Genomic DNA, 21963 nt, shown 5'->3' with positions numbered 1-21963 from the left:
CCGGCGGACGCGCTGCGCGGGGACGCAGGCGCGCAAGGCGGCAGGAGTCGCTTCCGGCCTTGTCGGTGGTGTGAATTGAGCTGTGGCGGCGTCGGGAAGATGGAGACCATTCTGGAGCAGCAGCGGCGCTATCACGAGGAGAAGGAACGGCTCATGGACGTCATGGCCAAAGAGATGCTCACTAAGAAGTCCACGGTGAGTGGGGCCCGGGCTGGCGCTCCATCTGCGGCTGGGCCCCATCCCCGTGTGTAATCTCGGAGAGCTTTCTTGGAGCCTCAGACCCGCCCCGTGCCATCCCCCTGACCCCCGCCGCCTCCTGGGTCTCCCTCTCCGGTCTTGGTAACCTCCTCCGATGTCCAGCGCCCCTGGGCCTCTCCGCTTTAGCCGCTAAGACCTGAGCGGGTAAGCTCCGCCTTCGGGCGGCCTATCCAACTGCAAAACTCCGACTAACGGCGTCTGTGTCACCGTTTGCCTTTCTTCAGCTCCGGGACCAGATCAATTCTGACCACCGCACACGGGCCATGCAAGATGTGAGTGCCTCGCTGTCCTCTTCTCTTTGGGTCGGGATGCGCTGAGAAAGAGAAGGAAGGCGAGGTGTGGGGGGGTCTCACGAACCCTGGTCAAAAGTAACAAGATTGGCCAGCCTCGGGTTATCTGTCCAGGCGGCTGCTAAGCCGAAGATGCTGAACTGCCCTTCCTCACTCATCTTAATGGGGAATTCTTACTCATTCTTAATAACTCAGAAAGGCGCCCCTTGCAGCATCCTGTCCCATGAACATGCAAAGAATAGTTATAAGGAGTCAGTGACTGGCGCAGAAGGTACTGTCTTCTCTCCACAAGAGAATGCATCGTTGTGAAGTATTTTTGCCTACATTGTGTGATTTGCTTAGTAATAGTTTGATTACTTTTAGAAAACTAATCAAAATCAAAGTGTTGGTTTTCATGACAGCTGAGTGGTAGGTAGATGGAGGTTCATTATACCATGCTCTCTACTCTTGCATCTGTTTGAAATTTGTTTAGAAAGTAATAAAACACCTAATCAGAGTTCCTGATTTGTAAGAGATAATTAGTATTACAAGCCTCTAGTTCCATATCCAAATTCCAAAATACTCTGAAAACAGTTTATTGTTTGTTGGTTTGTTGGTTTTGGTATTACTTGGCAATATCTGACTTGATCTCATTTGGCAGCAAAGCCTGACCTGAACAGATGAGAGAGGTATTTTATGGTCTTTATCCCACTTGGTAAATAATGCGTGGGTTTCACTGCAGAACTATTACTATTTGTTCCAGATTCCACTAAGGATTTTACATAATATATAGTATCTTTCTGAACCTGAAAATTCCAAATTCTGAAGCAAATCTGTCCCAGAAGTTTTGGAGAAGGTACTATGTATCTGTTCCATCCTGAATTAGAATTCAAAGGAGGCTGTGTGATATTTTATTTAGCCTGTACACTCCTCAATCAAGCTTTTTGAAGTAGTGAAAAATCATCTTGGACTACCCTTTTATCTTTGAAGGTCTTAGGTGGGAACTGCTGCTTAACCTATGGCTCTCTTTTATGACTCATCTAGGGAAAATTTTAAGTATCAGTTAAATGTCAGCATGTAAATACAGGGACTCTGCCACCCCTCAAATTACGTCACTTAGGTAGTCTTCAAATCTTTAAAAACTAACCAGGAAGCAGTGCGATCTATTAAAATTACTTAATACCACATTGCTCATGGTTTTCCTGGACTTTGATTAGAGAGCCCTTGTTGGTTGCTTAGCTCTGTAGTTGTACAGATTGCTTCATTCTCATGGGTTTGTGTTTGCCTTTCAGAGGTATATGGAAGTCAGTGGGAACCTGAGAGATTTATATGACGATAAGGATGGGTAAGTGACAGTCATGTCCAGACCAGGAGTTAATGCTTCTGAGGAGCCATAGTTAAAGGACTGATTTTATGCTTTATGTTCTTTGGATTTTTCCTGAAATTGCAGGTTACGAAAAGAGGAGCTCAATGCCATTTCAGGACCCAATGAGTTTGCTGAATTCTATAATAGACTCAAGCAAATAAAGGAATTCCACCGGAAGCACCCAAATGAGGTATGACCTCAAAAAATATTTTCTCCAAACCTGCCTAAGAGCCTACTAAAGGAAAGGTTTAAGGAAAAGGGAACTAAATCAAGAGACTCGTTTGTTTTTTTTAAAGGAGGGCGCAGCTCACAGTGGCCCATGTGGGGATCGAACTGGCAACCTTGGTGTTATTAGCACCATGCTCTAACCAACTGAGCTAACCGCTCACCCCAAGAGACTCATTTAAAAGAATAATAATAAAGCTATAAAAAAGAAAAAAATGGAGATGTGCCACTCACAGGTTGCTATTTAGCTGCAAGGAGCGTAGTTAGTCAACATATTACAACTCCAGTTCTTTGAAGATCCCCCTCAGATTTAAGCCAAAGCCCATTCTCTTTCTGGGCAGCCCCAAACCAGTGACCAAGCACCATGAGGGCACTATAGCCTGGCTATTTCTACCCAATGTGAGACTCTTCTTATGAATATTCTTTGCTCCAGAGCTCCCTGTTGGGATGGTCAAGGTGTTGTCCTGTCTGTATTGTGGTCTAGGCTCTCCCTGCCTAATCCTCCTCGCCGTTTCATGTTTCATGGGGGTTATGCACACACACAGCGCCCCCCAAATAAACTGCTTGTGCTCCTAACTGTCTTGAAATCTGATACCTAGAGGATCCAACTAACACAAAGAGGCTTTACTCACTTTCAGTGATCATTACATCTTCAAGATTCAGCCCAGAGGCCAACTCTCATGAAATATCTTTCCTAGTCTTACTGCCCGCAATTAATCTTTCCTTTCTTTATGATCCTATCATATCTTACGACAATGAGTGAGTACCCCACGATGTTACGAGATTTTAAGGAGCAGGGATTGTGTCTCAATTATCTAGAATCCATTAAGCATCTTGCACAGCTAACCAAAGGAATTTGCAGCCGGGGGGTGGGAAGGTACAAGTCGTGGCTATAGGAGAAGTGGACAGGGATGGATCAACAATTACTCTGAGTTTTCATGACTATGTAACTGGAAAATTGTTTATTCCCTTGATAGAAATAAGAAAGAAAGAGATAACCCATTTGCAGTGGAAATTGAATTTTTATATGTGTAGACTTTCAGGTGCTGGTGTATCTAGGTAGAAGTGTCCCCTGAGCAGTTGAAATTAGGGCTCAGGCAAGAGGTAAAGGCTCATGATTTAGATTTGAGAATTATCACGTGGACTCAATGGTTAAAGCCATGAGTCAGAGTTGTGGGAGAGATACAATGTGAAGGGAGATTGTTAGAGCTTCTCTTGTGTCTTAGGGCACACGCACCATAACGTACTTGACTGAAAAGGAGCCTGGGAGGACTTCCATCACAGAGGTCAAATGACAGCTCTGGGTAGTGTTACCTTACTGATGCTAAGCAAGAGTTTCAGAAAGGAAGTCACTGGAATCAGCTGTTGTTGACTGATAACTGCTAGAATTGCTGCTCCGTTGAGGTATTGGGAATGAAAATCTGGTCATGGGTAAAAGTGGGTAATGGGGAAATAGTAGTATGGAGTGTGGAACATGCATTTGAAAGACTGGCAGAAAATAGGAGAAACAGGAGGATCAGAGGAAGGTAGGGAAAATGTACAGATTTAAAGGAGTAGATGGAAAAAGGAAGAGACTTAAAATACCCGAAAGGAGAGGCTGTTTATTGAAGTTGGTGAAGGTAGATGAAAGTACTCTCACACACCTACATATGTCTCCCACCTCCACCCCCTTAGATGGTAGCATGTGTAGTCTTTTGCTAACCAAGGGAGAAGCCATGAGTACCATTCCAGTGTCTTAACTACATTCCAGCCCTCGTAGAAAGGTGATGAGGAGTAAATGGTTATATAAGTAATTGGAAAGATACGCTAAGTGGAAAAACATGTTTGGTTATGTGAAAAACAAAATAACTTTGTTTCCGCTAGTGTGTGCTTGTATAAAATACATATATTTAAATACATAGAGCAGTGGTTTCCAGGTATTGCTGCATGTTTGAATCACCTGGGGATCTTTAAAAAGTACTGATACCTGCACCCCTTCCGATTTAATTAGTATCAGGATTTTTTAACACTCTTTTAGGTGATTCGAATGTACAGCAAAAGTAGGAATGGCTGACATAAAAAAAAAAAGTCTGTGGGGGAGGGGGGTTCACACAGTGTGAGGGATATAAATGATAAACGTCTAAGTTTTGCTTTGTCTTGTGCACCTGAAACTAATTAAAAAAATAAATAAATTAAAAATTAAAAAAAAAAAAACAGAAAAAAAGAAGGAAAAAAAAAAGAAACCCATTGCCAAATCCAAGATTTCTAAGAGCTTCTTATATGATTTATTCTAGAAGTCTTATAATTTGAATTCTTACATGTAGGTCTATGATTCTTTGGAATAAAATTTTATACATGGTGAAAAAAAAAAAAGTCTGTTAACAGTGGTTACCTATTTGCAGGAGAATTAATAAAGGGACTTTCGTTTTTCATTCATTTTTCATTTTGTCTTTTTTGTGTTGAGTTTTTGTGAGCATGTTTTACTTTAGCAATTTTCAGTCAAGCAATACAAAAAAGGAAAAGAAAAAAAAAGCAAGGTAATTGGAGTAGGAGGCTCCTAAAGAAAAATCAAGGCTAAATAAAGCATCAGAAGTCTAACTTTCTGTACAGCCCATTTCTGTGATATTGCAACTTTTATGTTGAAAAAATCCACCTGAGCTTTTTCCCCCATCAGATCTGTGTGCCAATGTCAGTGGAATTTGAGGAACTCCTGAAGGCTCGAGAGAATCCAAGTGAAGAGGCACAAAGTAAGTAGAGTTTAACATTTCAATCCAGCACTAGCAGAAGTAGAAGTTAATGACAGAGCTCAATTTGCCCTCAGAGTCCTAGAAAATGGCTCCAGAGAAATTTATAGCCAGGATCTCTTACTGATTTTCTTTTTGCTGGTTTCTGGGCTAGACTGACCTGCTAAATTGGCCTTGGACAAAATTTTCGATTTTGTGCTAGCCTAGCTCAAATTCACTAGCCTGGAATGCTGAGATCCATTCCCTCTGTGAGCACAGGAAGGACACGTGGGTGAAGGGCTGCTTCATGAAACAAAGAACTAGCAGTCCATTCGAGAAGCCAAGTCCAAGCAAGTGGTCTTTAATATCTGAATCATTGGTATCTTGGATTCCTTCAGATTTGGTGGAGTTCACAGATGAAGAGGGATATGGTCGTTACCTCGATCTCCATGACTGTTACCTCAAATACATTAACCTGAAGGCCTCTGAGGTAAGACCCAGAAGAGGTTAGAGTGGTTCTGATTCTAGGGGTGAGTTAGCACACTGGGCCGAGGCTACTAGACATAAGCAATTAGCGTGTCTTCCTTGTGTTTTGTAACTTGTGTAAATATTAAAGAGGTGGTGATGTGCTCTTCTTACTTAGAAGGAAACAGTATTCAAAGTGAAAGTCTTGTTTCTACAGTGAATACTATAAACATTTTATTAATACATTTTATTATTAAGCATATTTTGCTTTTGTAAAAATAAATTTTAAAAACAAATACATATCAAGCTTCCGAGTTAGGTACACGTAGTACTAGGTACATTGACATAGAAACAATCTCACCACCAAAGGGCTACTTAAAGTCTTTCTTAAAATAAATTAAAAAATAAATTCCCACAAGAGATGAGATTTAATGTGACAATCTCAGAAAGGTCACAAGGAAGTACATGACTAAGTTCCTCTTGGGGTTGTGAGGAAATGTCCCAATAATTCAGTGACTAAACTTTAAGCTTCGTGAGGGCAGGTCCCATGTCTGTCTTGTTCTCGTCTGTATCTATGTACCTGGTCCAGAGATGCTCAGTAAGTGATTGAATGAGTGAACAAATGGCACCTTCCAGGACCTTATTTTAGGATATAGTGGGTGTCCAAGTCTTTAACCAAGTGCCTGGCGTGTAAGTGTTTGACAAATATTTCTTTTAGTTTACTGTTTATTAATTTGATCTTTGTTTTGCAGAGCTAATTGTGGGTCTGATATCTCCTGCCCCACATCCCCCCACCCAGTTAGCGTAGGAATTACGTGATGGAAAAGAAAGGCTGAAATGAGCTGGGCCTTGGTATTTTGTTAGGCAACCCTCAATTTTGATCTCATGTACAGGAGATTATGTTATAACTTGGTGGGAACACCTAACTGAAGCTCTTGTCATGTCTTTTCTCTTTCTAGAAGCTGGATTATATCACATACCTGTCCATCTTTGACCAGTTATTTGACATTCCAAAAGAAAGGAAGAATGCAGAGTACAAGAGGTGAGCATTACTTCTAAGCCTCTACTGGATTTGAGTAGAAGATTATTTCACGTGAAGGTTTGAGGGCAGAGTTCTGAATTTTCTTGCCCGAGAAGCATTAATGAATGACTGCCAGCTTTATTGGAAGTTAGGAATTTTGAATGACATGGTTTGAAAACATTTATAATACTCTAGCTCTGGAAGAATGTGTGTCTATAAGCGCATCTGTGATCTTACAGCCATACTGTTCTTAATTTTGTCTCATTGTAGCAGGAAGTCTCCTATCCAGGGACCTCTGTGTCTTTGGAGTTTAACAGGAAAAAATTAAACTTTCTCAGATTATGACTGAAATGAGGTGCCTGGGTCTGATGTATAGATGTTAAGTTTTGTGTGTGTTACTACACCCCTGGTTAGTGATAAAATAAAATTTTGTTTTTACCTTAAATAAATAATTACTTTTTTTTTTTAAAGATATTATTGGGGAAGGGGAACGGTTCTTAATTGGGGAACAGTGTGTACTTCCAGGCCTTTTTTCCAAGTCAAGTTGTTGTCCCTTCAGTCTTAGTTGTGGAGGGTGCCATTCGGCTTCAAGTTGTTGTCTTTTCAGTGTTAGTGTGGAGGGCGCAGCTCAGCTCCAGGTCAAGTTGCCAGTTGCTAGTTGCAGGGGGCGCAGCCCACCATCCCTTGCGGGAGTCGAACTGTCAACCTTGTCCTTGTGGTTGAGAGGACGCACTCCAACCAACTGAGCCATCTGGGAGCTCAGCGGCAGCTCGGATCAAGGTGCCATGTTCAATCTTAGTTGCAGGGGGCGTGGCCCACCGCGGGACTCGAGGAATTAAACTGGCAACCTTGTGGTTGAGAGCCCACTGGCCCATGTGGGAATCGAACTGGCAGCCTTCGGAGTCAGGAGCACAGAGCTCTAACCGCCTGAGCCACCGGGCCGGCCCCCAATTACATTTTCTTTTTACCTGAAATCTTTTTATGTATGAGTTAGGATTTTAGTATTTGTAGTGTTATAAGGATGAAAGAAGATGGGAAAGGTCGAAATCAAGATGGCATGTTAGGAAAAAAGTCAATTGTAAGCTCATTTAAAAAAGTAGTGGTATTACTTTTAAAAACTAATATCACTAGAATTATAAGTATGGTTTATAGCACATAGCAATATATCAAGAATAGAAACCGCCTTTGCTTTCCCTGTATATTGCTTGTTCCTCTGTAGATACCTGGAGATGCTGCTTGAGTACCTTCAGGATTACACAGATAGAGTGAAGCCCCTCCAAGATCAGAATGAACTTTTTGGGAAGATTCAAAATGAATTTGAGAAGAAATGGGAGAATGGTACCTTTCCTGGATGGCCGGTGAGCTTCAGTGGGGGTGTGGGTGGAGGACAAGCCAGGGAACTGAAGTAACTGTTTTACTTGAATCTTGAGCCTCTGCTTTAGGGCATTAGATGCTGATCCGCCGGGATCAGTTGTCGCCGTGAGGAGTTAGGAGTTCCCTGCTCAGTATACTAGGTTTTCTCTTTGGAACAAGATTTGTCAGGGCCTACTTGCCATTGGCTGGGCCCAGGATTTTCACCAACCATGTCATTACTGCTATACAGTTCCTACTGAGCAGAGACTGATGAAATTATGTGCTACAAATCTCTTCTGTATATTTTCACTCCTGAGGATGAACTTGAGTTTTCCTGAACTCTCAGGGAGAGAATGGACCATGTGTTGTTGTTTTTTTTTTGTTTTTTTTTGTTTTTTGTTTTTTTTTGCTGTGCTCTTATAGGAATTTGATTCTTGTTCATATGTGTATATAAGAATGGTGCCAACTAGCACCTGGTACTTTAGATGGCTCCCTTGTCTTCATTCTAAACCTGGATGTTAATAAATATGTATTGTTCTTCTTGCCAGAAAGAGACAAGCAGTGCCCTCACCCATGCTGGAGCCCACCTTGACCTCTCTGCTTTCTCCTCCTGGGAGGTATGTTTTATTTAGCCACTCTACTGGTCTTGCCTGTTCACTCCTCAGAGGGACCACTCGATTTCCTGTTTTCAGTGCCTTGGACTTACGATATAACACCAGTTCCTGGGACCAGGCATCTACAAAGAATGTGGAAAGATAAAAAGGAAAATAAAAAACTTATCCAATCACTTTAAAAATTGTAAAATAATGATTCTAACTATATCAAGCTGTAGTAGAGTTAAGGAACACAACTTGTAGGGTTACGAATAAACTTGACCACAGAGTCAGGCCGTTGGAGAGTTTGAGCTTACTGCTAGGACACTGACTATGGAATGTGTGTGGTGTTGCCACAACTTTAGGAACACCCACACACCAGCCTGCAAAGACCTAAGTTTGAGCATTTGTTGTTTCTCAAAATCTATGTACATAAAATTATAACTTCTCTTTTTTATACAGGAGTTGGCCTCCCTGGGTCTGGACAGATTAAAATCTGCACTCTTAGCTTTAGGCCTGAAGTGTGGTGGGTAAGAGACTGATTTTTCTATCATAACTGTCTCTTTTACTGTGTGTTGGCACAATCTTATTCATGGCTCTGATACCATTCTTTCTGTCATCCCTGACTGCAAAAATAAGCAGGTCTGTATGGTACAGTGATCCTGAAATCGTTTGCCCCTCCTGTCTCCTTAGGACCCTGGAAGAGCGAGCCCAGAGGCTATTCAGCACTAAAGGAAAGTCCTTGGAATCGCTTGACACCTCCTTGTTTGCCAAAAATCCCAAGTCAAAGGGCACCAAGCGGTGAGTGGCTGAGGTTGCACCACCTCTTACAGTTTTTAAATGTTATTCCCATGGAGAATTTGTATCACAACAGATTTTAAAGCCTGTTTTATCATCATGATTGATCCATAGAGATCCAGTCTGCTCTTTTTCTCTGATCATGGCAGAGTGCTGTCATTGTTATTATAAACCAAGGACACTATACGCAGGTGACTGAGAATGGTGAAGTCTGTAATATTGAAACTGCTCTAGGTACCCTTTGTTACCTTAATAGCTTATGGAGGCTGAATAGGTTCAAAAAATATTTCCCAAAGTTTATTTTTCCTAATGACAGTTGGATCTATTCTTTAGCCACGTGCTTGTACCGGGTATTTTTTCTAATTTTTTCAACAACCCTGAAAAGTAGTTGTTACCCTCACTTTTAACAGATAAGGACTCAGAAAAGTTACGGACTGTGTCTACTTTTCCCAGTTACTAAGCAGCAGGGTCAGGATTCGGGCCCAGGTCTGCCTGTTCCGGAACTTGCTCTCCTGTACCACGTTGCTTTTGTAGATATACTGATGGACATTTGAATGTCTGGATATGTGTTTTACCTTCTAGAATGAGGTCTAAGAGGAAGCTTCCATGGATTCCAGGAAACAACCTCGGTACTTGTATGAGCGAGTCCTGAGCTGAGCAGGGCATTTGGTTTCACAGCGTGATGTTTCTCGTGTGCTTGTAATTTTTAACACACTCATGGAATCAGTGTTCTCAGATACAGGGAGCAAGGCACTGAGTAAAAGAACCCTTGAGTGATACAGTTTGTTTCTTGTTCTCAGAGACACTGAGAGGAACAAAGACATTGCTTTCCTAGAAGCCCAGATCTACGAATATGTAGAGATTCTTGGGGTGAGTAACTGACTGCAGAGGGCTATAAACGCTACAGAGTATGGGAGTAAGAGAAATATGAACTCATAAAATATTTTTTTCAGATTGAAAGAGGAAGGGTAGGTATTAAACTAGTTCAGCAGAAAATAGAGTTCTCTCAGGGTGCTTGGCCCTTCAGTGAGGTCCTGTTCTGTTGTCTGATGTCTGTTCTTAGGTTATATCCCAAAGGTTGCCAAGTTCCCATGAGGCTAGCGGAGAGAATACTCTCCTCTCGATATAGTAGCCAGAATGGTACAGGTTCTTTGAGCTCAGGGGGTAACCCAAGAAGCAGACACTCAAAAGACAAGTAAGAGAAAGGCTATGCACAGAAGCTTTTCGGGTATGACTTACAATGAAAAGACATTACTTACGTAGTCACAGGATTGTGAGAAACTATCTTAGCCCTAACATTTTAGGGCTAAAGTGTTAGTGGATCAAAGCTGGCTGTGAGCTGCTCCTTGAATAGTCTTTCAAGAAGGAGCTGGATTGTTGGTTGGGGATTGAAAAAGGCCTAACCTGACCAGGATGTTCATCTCAGAGAGAAAGTAGGGAGAGGAGTAGGAGGAAAATAGCTCTCTTTCAGGGAAGAGAAGGTGGAGGAAAGGGCAGCACTCATCCAGAGAAGATGGCCAGTGCCTCTGGGCGTCTTGCAGTAGACCAGCCTTTCTGATAGTGTCTTCTTTATGCAATTGTCAGCTGCTCTCCGAGCCATTCCCTTCACAGGTTCTCAGATGGTGTCCTGAGTGGGTGGCTCTGGCTCAGATAGCTCATTTATGTGTCTTCGTTCAATTGCTATGGATGTTTTTATTCTGCCCTGGTTTGAGGACCACACATATAGCTATAAATCTGGTTGCCTGTTGGTTTCCTCTACAGCTGCTTTCAATAAAAGGAGGCTAACCAGACATTGGACATTGGAGACACTTGTAGTTCTCCACAGTGAACTTGGGCTTTGCTAATGTGGGCAACAGTCTGAGTCGCCAGTCGTCTAAAGATGACTGGGAAGCTAATTTGTGCCCTTGACAATAAGATGTATCCACTTTCTCCCTCCTTTGAGAGCATTTTGCTTTCCCTGCCAGGAGGTGTCACCATTCTCTTTGGCATTCCAGCCAGAATGGTTTCCAGAAGTTGTTCTCCTTATGTACTGATACGGTTTTTATCATTTCACCCTTTACTGATATTGTTGGTTTCCAGACATCGTGCTGAATCTGTGGATACAGTAATGAATGTGACACAGTCTTCTGACCTTGAAAAATCCACTTTGTGGTTGGAAGAGACAAATGTGAGGAATGTGATACATGCTGTAAGACACTCAGATTGAGTTTCTAAGTAGAAAGAGAGAGAAAAATGTTCCAGGTAGAGAAAACGGCAAGCATGAAGGTAAAATATGAGAGGAAATTAGATATTCCAGAAATAATGAGAAGTTCAGTGTGTATAGAGTGTGCCTTGTAAGGGAGTGGTCAGAGATTGTTTTGGTGAGTTATGTTGGAAATTTGGACTTCATCCTTTGAACAGCAGAAATCTAATAGAAGTTCTTTATGCAGAGTATACCATTTAGATTGTTTTTTTAAAGCAGGTAAATCTCAGAACAAAGTGGCAGCTGGAGTGGAGTGAGAAGAGACTCAGGGCGAGCTAGAAGGTTCTCATCTTGATGACGGCAGTAACAGTGGGAAGGAGAAGAAAGAACATTCAAGAAATATTTTAGAGACTTTGTTCTCTGGTGTTCTGTGATAGTCTGGCCTCAGATGAGTAATTTAGACAAGTGACATAAAACCTTTGATCCTTTGGGATCAGGGAAGGCCTGCTGATAGTTCTGACATAAAGTCAGACTTTCCCTTTATTCTACAAGAAAGAAAACCTTATCCTTATAAGTGGGAGGTCAGCCAAGGTTGTAGGAAAACAGGAATTGTCCCTTCATGTTTTGCACTACTTTTCTCTGACTTTGCGTTTATGGACCTGACTTAGGAACAGCGACATCTCACTCATGAAAATGTACAACGCAAACAGGCAAGGACAGGAGAAGAGCGAGAGGAGGAGGAGGAAGAGCAGATCAGTGAGAGTGAAAGTGAAGATGAAGAGAACGAGATCATTTACAACCCCAAAAACCTGCCGCTTGGCTGGGATGGCAAAGTAAGTGCCAGCACTACCATCTTTCTCCCCATTTCCCATTTTGGAAGCAGATGCCGACTCTCCTAATACTGTTTCTTTTCTGATTTCTTTTAGCCCATTCCCTACTGGTTATATAAGCTTCATGGCCTAAATATCAACTACAACTGTGAGATTTGTGGAAACTACACCTACCGAGGTCCCAAGGCCTTCCAGCGGCACTTTGCTGTAAGGAACTCAGAGTCATTTCTCCTGAAAATTGAAGTATAAAACATGAGTCTTTGAGGGAAGAGGCTAGGAGCAGCCTGAGAGGATTGCTAGTGTCCAGAGCTTAAGAGAATCAGAGAAGGAGTGAGTCTAAAGTCAAGCACACAGCATTTGGCCTCTCATACCGGGGCCAGCCTGGGTTAACACCCGAGACACTTTCTGAAGGCATTCTTCTGCTCTGTGTTTGAACCTCATTTGGTTTTATCTTGCTTGTTCTCATCCATCTCTATTTTTGTCTTTCTGCCAGCATCTTAGACCAGTCTTTGACTCCTTGGTCATTTATCCCATTACCAGGACTCAGGGCCAAGGAAGGGGCTGACGGCCTCCTTCTTTGGGTTTTAAATTGGTCTTTGCCTCTTTGAAAAAAGAAACTAAAGGGATGGCATTTATCAAGTTATTCTTGAGACAAGGAATTATCTAGGTGATACTCCAGTAAGTGTATTCACCCTTCAGTTCTTAGTACTTGGAGGGAAATTTTACACAATAGGAAAGACTTGCTAGACCAAGGATGGCGAATTTGTATGAACTCCCTCCTTCCCTCAAATATAGTTATTACTAATTGATCCTGGATTTTTTCTGCTAAGCTCCTAAGTAGTCTCTGAATGTATCTCAACATCACTTAGAATGAATTAGAACTGGCATCCAAGATAAAGCCCACGCCATCCGCCGTCCCTGAGCCCAAACTGTCATTACATCAGTCTCTCCCTGCTCTCTTGCACATCCTTGCTTATACCTGATAAACAGTCTCTCCTTTATTTACAGAGATGGCACTGACCTGCCACCAGTAACCCTTACTCCTGCTGATGGTGGGAGTTGCATGGGTGGTAACTGGTTAGCTCGAGTTGTGTTTTTCTGTGGTCTTAACACAGGTTTTGTCTGAAAGAGTACTAGATCTAGGATCCAGGTTTTATAAACCAGCCCAGTGAGGCAAACAGTGCAGTGCTACCTTGAAATATCTGCTGTGTCAGTCACAGCCACAAAAGAAATGTTGCTTTTAGGTGGAGTCTTTTGCAAAGGGTCAGCTTTGGGTTTATGAGGAGAATGGAGTTAGCGCTCTGTGTTCAGCTATGGCCATTTGACATTGTCCCTTTGCTGCTTTCTTCTAGGAATGGCGTCATGCTCATGGCATGAGATGTTTGGGCATCCCAAACACTGCCCACTTTGCTAATGTGACTCAGATTGAAGATGCTGTCTCCTGTAAGTAAGCTGTGTTTGTTGTTCCCTAGGCCAGATCAGGTGGCCACTCCTGCAAGTCACTGTCCCAATACCCTGGTGTATCCAGGCCTAAGGGCAGCGGGTTGCGGATATGTAAAAGCTACAACAGTCATACAGTTACTGGATTTCTGAGGAGCATGAGCTAGCTATACTGATTGTTTCCCCCTGGAGAAGAGCCCTAGGCTGAGTATAAAATAGGGCCTTTAACCAGTGTCTGTGAATTCCCGTGTGTGCAAGATTTTGAGTGAATGGACATCATTGTATGTTTTTCTGAATTGATTTTAATATATTAAGCACCACTGATACCAAGGAAATAATATAACAGGTCTCAGTAAGCTTATTTCTGAGGTGACAGGGCAGATACACAGAAACTCAGCAGCAAAATAACTTGGAGAAAGAACGACGTGAGTGCATGTCAGGGAACGTGTTGTTAAAACACCCAGGGACCTAATTAGCTTTCTGATTGTGGTAGCTTTTTCTGCCATTAACATCTTCCTTGTAGGCTTTCTACTTTCTTTCTAGTTTATCTCTCCTGTCGTGTTTTCACTTGCAACTGGTTAGATGGAGAAGAAAGAATTTTACCACTCGAGCTTGGTAAATTTCACGCCCTCACTCTCAAGTGTACATTCCACGCTCCTCAGCTGCTTGGTCAGCTAAGTCCCGTAGCTCCTGTCTCTGGGGCTGTTCAAATCCTCTGTGGCAGAGCCAAATAGAAATGACCTTCTCAAGAGCTCCCTGATCCCTGATCAGCCCATGGATGCTAAGTGTTTTGTGTGCAATCACCTTTGAGTACTCCTGCTTTCTTGTCTTCCCTTGTTAATTTAGGAGTCATGATCATACAGAGCTTCCAGTCAGAATTATAATCTGCCTTTATTGCCAGGTTACCACTTGGCCTCTTTACTTTTCATTTTTTTGCCCTTCCCTTTCTCGGAAGAAATTAAAATAGTAATGAAATTTCTTAGAACCATAATGCTGCATTTTGAGTGCAATCTCATTTTTAGATATATTTTCTAGCTATATACCTACCACCAGTAAGTAGGTCACAGTTCATTTTTTGTGTGTTTTCTTATGTCCTACAATTTGCCTGAGTTAATTTATTCTGATACCTCGAGATTGATTTATTGATTTTATTATCGTTTTAGGCTTATAATCATGCCAATTGCAAAAACAAAGGGATGTTTTTATTTATTTTATTCCACGTATTTATTTTTGTTCATGTATAGTTATCCCAAGCATTACCCGAAGTTTTATGTTTAATAGAAGCAGGTGATAGGTCATCCTTGTTTGGATGCTGTTTTTAAAAGGAACGATGCTTGTGAACCTACAGTAGTTTTAAGATTGGCTTGTGATTTTACTATATTCTAAAAAAGAAAGGTTACGTTTTTAGTACTTTTTTCAGGCAATGGGTAAAAACAGTGTTCCTGTATTACCTCATACTGGCTAATATTCTGTAATATTCTTTTGGTTTTTGAAAATTTTTATTGGGGAATATTGGGGGGACAGTGTGTTTCTCCAGGGCGCATCAGCTCCAAGTCAAGTCATTGTCCTTCAATCTAGTTGTGGAGGGCGCAGCTCAGCTCGAAGTCCAGCTGCTGTTTTCAGTCTTTAGTTGCAGGGGGCACAGCCCACCATCCCATGTGGGAATTGGAACAGGCAACCTTGTTGTTTGTTAAGAGCTGGCGCTCTAACCAGCTAAGCCATCCAGCCGCCCCTCCGGAAGCTCAGCAGCAGCTTGTTGTCTTCAGTCTAGTTGTGGAAGGTGCAGCTCACTGGCCCATGGGAGAATCGAACCTGCAAGCCTGTTGTTCAGAGTTTGCGCTCTAACCAACTGAGCCATCCGGCCGCCCCTGTAATATTCTTTTAATGCAGTTATTTATCCTGTTAGGATTCTGTTTACAAGTTTTGTAGTTATGTTCATAAATAAAAGATGAGCTTCTTGTTTTCCTTTGAGACACTTGTCAGGTTAGGGATCAAAACCATCTTTATGACATAAAAATGGATGGGATTACATGCTACATTCTCTTCTGTCATTTGAAACAGTTTATCTTTACATAGAGATTACATCTTCGTAGAAAGGGATCACTCTCAGAAGATTCTTTAGTTAATAACCCATATTGCATGATCTATTATGACAAAGTAGGAAACTAAGTGCTTAATTTCCACTCTGAGTTTTATTTCCTTTTTTCTCTTAATATTTGCTGTGGTTTTGTTTCTTTATTTCTTTAGTCAAAAACATTCTTCTCCTTTTTCTTGATTCTTTCTGTACAGGCTTTTAGAACTAGATGTCCTCTTAGGAATCCATTGGGAGTATCCATTGCTGATGTTATATTTAGAACTTTGTTCAAGATGCTATCTCTGATTTTTAAAAAATAATTCAGAAATTATTTAAACATAGTTATAATTCTGGTTGATTGAGCACCTTTTAACTGTTTTATTTATTTCTATTTTTCTTGGCCCATGTAGTAAGATACTCTGTGCATTTAGAGTATATTGTATCTTTGTGTGTAAGTATGTAATCAGTGACTTGTTAAAGATTTGTGTACAACTGGAAGAAAGCGTTTTTCTCAACATGTAAGCTGTTTAATCTTACAGTGTTCAGGTCCTTAATTTCATAGTTATATCTATTCATTTTGAATTTTGATAAGGACATGTTGACATTTTCAATTGTAATTAAATTTTGTCTCTTGCATTTCTGCCAGTTTTGTATGTATTTTGTTTTGCAGTGTTTGAGCCACATAAACTCAATGTTGTACTGTACCCATATTGAACACTCCCATTTTCTTCCTGAAATTTCTTTGATAGCGTTTTTGTTCTATTGTGATAAACTTAGACCATTGCTCCAATTATCAAAATTTTGGCAGTAAATGAGGGCTATTTTTCACTTTAGTCATCAATATTTATCATTCTATAGGGTACTAAGCCTTTTACACTTGATGTATTAATTGATCTATTTGTATTTAACTCCTTTGCTGGAAGTTATTTTGTTTTTTGTTAGATTTCTCATTTACATGGATTATATAGTAAACTTGAATCTATTCCTTTTAGACAGGTATTTTTCTAATATTTCTAACTTTAATGTTTCAACTAAGTTTATTTCTGCTACCAATTTCTATTACCCATTATTAATAAATAACATTGTTTGGTTGAATTATTTACAGGAGGTGATTATATCTTGATGGTCAAGCACTGTAAATTTGATACTTATTTCTGACTCATAATAATTCAGTAGATTCTGTGTCTTTAATCTTACTATGCTTAATATTTCTATCACTTTGTTTATAAACAGTGGTTTTTCTCCTTTCAGATTCCCCTCATCTCTTGTCATGATCTTTACCCTAGGACTAGTTGATGGATTCTGTCAAAGTCTTTATGTTTTGATATGTTCTGCTTCAAGAGTAAAGTTGGGTCAGTGCCACATTCCTAATAGAGTTTCATGTGGTAGTTAAAGAGAGCAGACGCTGAAGGACAACGCTTTGGTTTCAAGTCATGGCTGCACCACTTACTAGCTGAGCAAAGTTCTTCTCTTATTATTGGCTTGGTTTCCTTATCCATCAGATGTGGGTGGTAATAATATACCTACTTCCTAGAGTTGTCTTGGAGTTTAAATGAGATAATACAGGTAAAGTGGTACAACCATGCCTGACACACAATGTAGCATGTACTCGGTGAGTAAGCATAAGCTGCTATCATCACCATCTTCACTTGGGGCCTTCTCTGCAGTCTGAGAAGTGAGATCCAAAGTCCATATATCTCTTCACTCAGTGTTCAATATTAATATTACTGGCTACCATTTATCGAGTGCCTGCTCTGGTCCAGGTAAATGGGAGATGTTTTACACTCATTAAATCTTTAAAACAACCAGTGAGGTAAGATGTCACCCACATTTTCAGAAAAGAAAAGTTAGGTAGTGTTTTTAAGGTCATGTAGCCTGTAAAAGAGTTGATCAGGAAGGGTTATTCCAGAAAGAAACGTCGTGCATTTTCTCATTAGCCATACAGAGATTTTTTTGAAAAATTTTGTATTTTTCCAGAATATTGGCAGATTCATAATTCCGTTGTCCATATTATTAGCAGAATTTATCTCCTTATTCAGATGTGTAGGTTAATCAGTTTCTCTCATATGCATGTTTTTATTATTGCCACTTCTCTGATTTTTTTGTATCATTTCCACCCATCACGATTCCCTTCGTATTTTTAGGTTCTCCGCATAGTGTTTAGAGTTTTGCTTCTATCTCAATATCATTTTCTCTTTTTGTTTTTTCTCCCCCACTCTCAATAGATCATTCACAAATTTACTACAAATTTTTTATCACCTCCGGCTTTCTCTGTTCCCCCCAAGCATTATTCCTCCTTGTAAGTATCTTAGATTAACTCTCTGGCTTCCTTTCAAACTTTCAGTAACAGATAGATGGTTGTATACATATTGACTCCCACGAAATGATCACAGACTTTCTCAGGCGTCTCACTAATAGTAAGCATTGATTAATTACTGAGTTTAAGTGAGTTGTATTATTCTGTGGAGTTTCTTCCATTTTTCTTCATTTTCTATCAGTGGAATAATTTCTTCTTATTAAACTTGGGTTGTGCTTTTTTTTTTTTTTTTTTTTTTTTAAGCATCTAACTAGATACCTCAGGGATTTTTGTTGGTAAGGAAGTGAGCCTATTAAAACTAACTCCATGCCCTCCGTCCTATTTGCAAGAATATGCTTATTCAGCTGCTTCTCTCTATGCATATACCTTCTCCACTATTTTCTGTCTTCTCTTTTAACCTCAGTTGACAATGAAGGCGGCTCTAGTCCTTCCTCTGTATGACGTTTTTCAGTGTTCAGAGCCTGCCGTCATCTAGCCCATTCATTCTCTCAATTTCTAATACATACCTGGGAAAGATGGGGTAGGCACAGCTGGGTCAGGTACTATCTGTAGTCCATTCAGCTGTGTCTCCAGGAGCTGGGGACAAAAGCAGTATCTTGTTAGATAGGACTGTCCTTCCAGAACATGTTGGGAAGACATGTTTTCTTAGAATAGAATGTGCAGGGACGAAACCATTGGCACAGCTGGATTTACTTGTTTGCTGGATTTACTTGTTTGTCTTTGTTTTAGATCATTCTGTTGAAGTTTTTCTTGTGGAGGTTTTAGCCAGATGGGAGAGCTCAGTACTTTCATTTAAATTATAGTCTTTTTTGTTTGTTTGTTACTTAAATGAAGGATTTCACTTAGAAATTTATTGTAGTTATTCTAGTGTTCCAGACTTACAATTTTTTTTTTTAATTGAACAAATGACAGCTAAAAAGGAGCTTTGTGGACTTGCCACCAGAAATTCCCATTTGAGTGATTGGTCATGACTGACCATTATTTACTGGGTATAAATCCACGTAATTAATAAACTAAAAGCATCAAGTTCAGACAGCACCATCTTGTTTATAATAATAGCATAAGAGGTTTAAACATTTTAATTAACTCTGGGGACATTGTTTATGAGAGCAATTGCTTTGCTAAAATCATGATATGTGTCTGTGGCTTTTTATTGGGTCAGCTAACTCAAAAAAGGGGGAATTCAATTAGTTTGCTGCACTTACTCTTAGTGAACCCACTCTGTTTCCCAGAGGTGATCCCGTTCTTATCTAATGGTTTCAGGTCCCTCTGAAGAGTAACATTTCTCTTAACTAGTCCCGTTTCCTACATCCACTTTTATCTTAGGAAATTTATGCCATTATTTCCAATCTCCTGTGTTTTAGTACCACTCTGGGTTGGATTCTTGAACAGTCTGGGCAAGGACTGACAGGGCTCGGCCCTGGCACATGGTAGCACGTGATAAATTCTCCGTTCCTTGGTGATGTGCATATTAACTGGGCCTGAGGCTAATTTAAAGCAATTAACAAGGCAGGGAAAGATGATTGATTACCTGAGCACCTGTACACCAGGCACAGAGCTAAGTACTTCCGTGTGTGTATTCTCATTTACTGTTTTTTACCCATCTTAGGCTTCACCTTTCTCTCTAAGGTATTTCTTCTAATCTTGTCAAGTTTAGAAATTGCTCTGCTCGATGGGAAATGTAGAAGCATATAAGAAGCAAGTAGTTGTGTCTTCCCACCTTCATCTATTCATGTTTTATCATCTTCCCTCTCTGGCGATACCCCTGTCCTTTGTTCTGCGAGTGCACCTTCCTGACACTATTCCGAGAGATTTATGTCGTTCTTTCTCTGGTTTTGTGTCTGTCCTGTCTTGTGTACATGTCTGATTCCTCCCTCTGAAGCTATGGTGGTGTCTATAGATGTCATTGAACCGTCATAATTCTTGTTTTAAGTGTCTCCACTGTTTGTTGAGCCATCTTATTTTTCAGACTCTTTGGCCATGATCTTTCACCTTTTTCCCCCCACTGTGAAGTCTTCGAAATATGCCCATATTTGATAATGTCTGGTGTTCCCTTTCTCTTCTATAATGAACTTTAAGACAGTAAGGTCACTTTCCCCAGCAATTCCCATAGGTTGTACCACATGTACTTCTTCCTTCGAGAGTATCAGTTCTCTGTTCTAAGAGGTCTTTGGTTATATTTGATACAACTTTTCTTTTACAGCAAAGCAATAATTACAGTATATTTTGCGATGGAAGTGTAGGCAGGTGGTCCAGAACCAAAATTCCAGTTTGGGGGAAGCAAAAGCTTCAAAGGCGAGCTCATCCCGGGGAATCCTAACGGCGGATGTGTGTAACACTGTGTACCCAGTGGGTACTCAGTCTGCTCATTTCTCATCCTGCAGTGTGGGCCAAGCTGAAACTGCAGAAGGCATCAGAACGATGGCAGCCTGACACTGAGGTGGGTGTTACCGTAACGTCAGGGATGGCAACAAGTGACGGAGATCCCTTACCACATAAAAGGGAGGTGAAAAATGGCCCCTGGTTCACTGCAGTAGCGAGTATAATGTGACAATATCTATAAATTGGCTCTTGACGTGTAAGCTTAATTTATTTGTGATATTAAATATGTCAGACTTAAATCTGTGTCTTAAGCCATCCCTTGGGCAACTCCTCACACGCTCATTTGTGCTTTGGCTGCTCCAATTGCTTAAAATCTCAGTTGTACAGGTTGTATTCTCCCACTGAAATTTTAAAGTGGCAAGCAGGAATACCCAATGTCTTCTCCTGCTCCGGGGATTCATAAGCTAAGAAGTTGAGAAACCGTATCATAGATTAGATCTTCTTTGAGGATATTGTGTTTCCCCGAAAATAAGGCCTAGTCGGACAATCAGCTCTAATGTGTCTTTTGGAGCAATATTAATTAATATAATTAATATAATATAATTAATATAAGTCCCAGTCTTATTTTGCTATAATATAAGACCCAGTATAACATAACATAACACATAACATAACAATCAACCATCTTATATTAATTTTTGCTCCAAAAGACACATTAGAGCTGATTGTCCGGCTAGGTTTTCTTTTCGGGAAACACAGTAGCGTCTAATGAGAGATGGTCCTCTCATGGGATAGGAAAGAATCCTGTTGGTCTTGAGACAGTCATCCCAAGTAGCGGATTTCAGAAATGACAATATGCATATGAAGTGTGGTAGGAACTCTTTTTCTTTTAGTGAGTGGTTTTCAATAATCCTTTTTTAGCAGCAATGCTCTTCCCACACTGTAATGTAGAATTCTGATACATAAAAGAGAATAAAGCAAACTGTTCTGGAAGGAGCAGCTCAGCCTACTTGGCCTCCCTTTCAACCTCCCTTTCTGCAGTGGCCTCTTGGGAAGACACCCACAGTTCTTGGGAACTGTTTGAAAACTGTTCTTAGGTCAGCCTTTCTCAACCAGCGTTCCTCATCTTAAATGCAAAAAAAAAGTGATTTGAATGAACTATTTTCTCATATATCCCAAGGATGAGTCATAAGTGTACCAGTCTAGATCCCTAAGAGAGAAGTTAGTTTATTCCACATAATGGATGCCTTAGGGCAGTGGGGCTTAATTTAATTCTCTTCCAGAATCCCAGTTAAGAAGGGCTGTCTTAGATGAATGCCATGGACTCAGGCCAGAGTGGGCTCAGGTACCCAGACACTAATTCCGAACATTTCTCCCAGGAGGCATCGCTAACAGTGTACCCCTTCTCTCTTAGGAAGAGTATGAAGACTCCAGTGGGAATGTTGTGAATAAGAAGACATACGAGGATCTGAAAAGACAAGGCCTGCTCTAGTGTGCAGGACTGTATTTCAGCTTTGGGCTTGCCCAGGCTTCCCTAAGATCTGTTTTTTCTATTTCTCCCAACCAAATGTTCCTAAAGACTCTTTGCTATTTAGTCTTATGGTCTATCATGCATCTTGTAGAGACAAGGTATGCTGGCAGATTGCAGGGTTGAGGTGTGTTTTATCTTTGTTTTATATTAAAAACGATTCTGTCAGAAAATAAAACCAGCCCTTGTTCTGAATGTGTCTTATTCTGAAGCCCTGGGC

At 40.7% G+C, this 21963-nt stretch overlaps 1 protein-coding gene across 1 annotated transcript; it reads left to right on the top strand.

Moving 5' to 3' along the window:
* The first annotated feature begins 12 nt into the window (after window positions 1-12).
* Window positions 13-21924, top strand: SF3A3 (splicing factor 3a subunit 3). Its single transcript, XM_019726573.3, has 17 exons — window positions 13-195; window positions 483-530; window positions 1820-1872; window positions 1978-2083; window positions 4772-4844; window positions 5219-5310; window positions 6245-6327; window positions 7526-7664; window positions 8208-8276; window positions 8715-8782; window positions 8946-9053; window positions 9851-9920; window positions 11901-12065; window positions 12159-12269; window positions 13415-13505; window positions 20278-20333; window positions 21630-21924. Exons 1-17 carry the CDS (start codon window positions 100-102, stop codon window positions 21705-21707), a joined length of 1506 nt encoding a protein of 501 aa, XP_019582132.1. The 5' UTR covers window positions 13-99; the 3' UTR covers window positions 21708-21924.
* Window positions 21925-21963: the final 39 nt, after the last annotated feature.

Source organism: Rhinolophus sinicus, chromosome 14, assembly GCF_057876585.1.
Source record: "Rhinolophus sinicus isolate RSI-liver-muscle chromosome 14, RSI-T2T, whole genome shotgun sequence".
NCBI lineage: Eukaryota > Metazoa > Chordata > Mammalia > Chiroptera > Rhinolophidae > Rhinolophus > Rhinolophus sinicus.
This window is presented reverse-complemented; position numbering and strand designations above follow the sequence as displayed.

Excerpts from the sequence above, each read along its gene's own strand:
- SF3A3 (XM_019726573.3), top strand. The coding sequence starts at position 100 with ATGGAGACCATTCTGGAGCAGCAGCGGCGCTATCACGAGGAGAAGGAA. Across the intron at positions 196-482 it reads TGCTCACTAAGAAGTCCACG|CTCCGGGACCAGATCAATTC; the intron begins GTGAGTGGGGCC and ends GCCTTTCTTCAG. Across the intron at positions 6,328-7,525 it reads AAGAATGCAGAGTACAAGAG|ATACCTGGAGATGCTGCTTG; the intron begins GTGAGCATTACT and ends GTTCCTCTGTAG.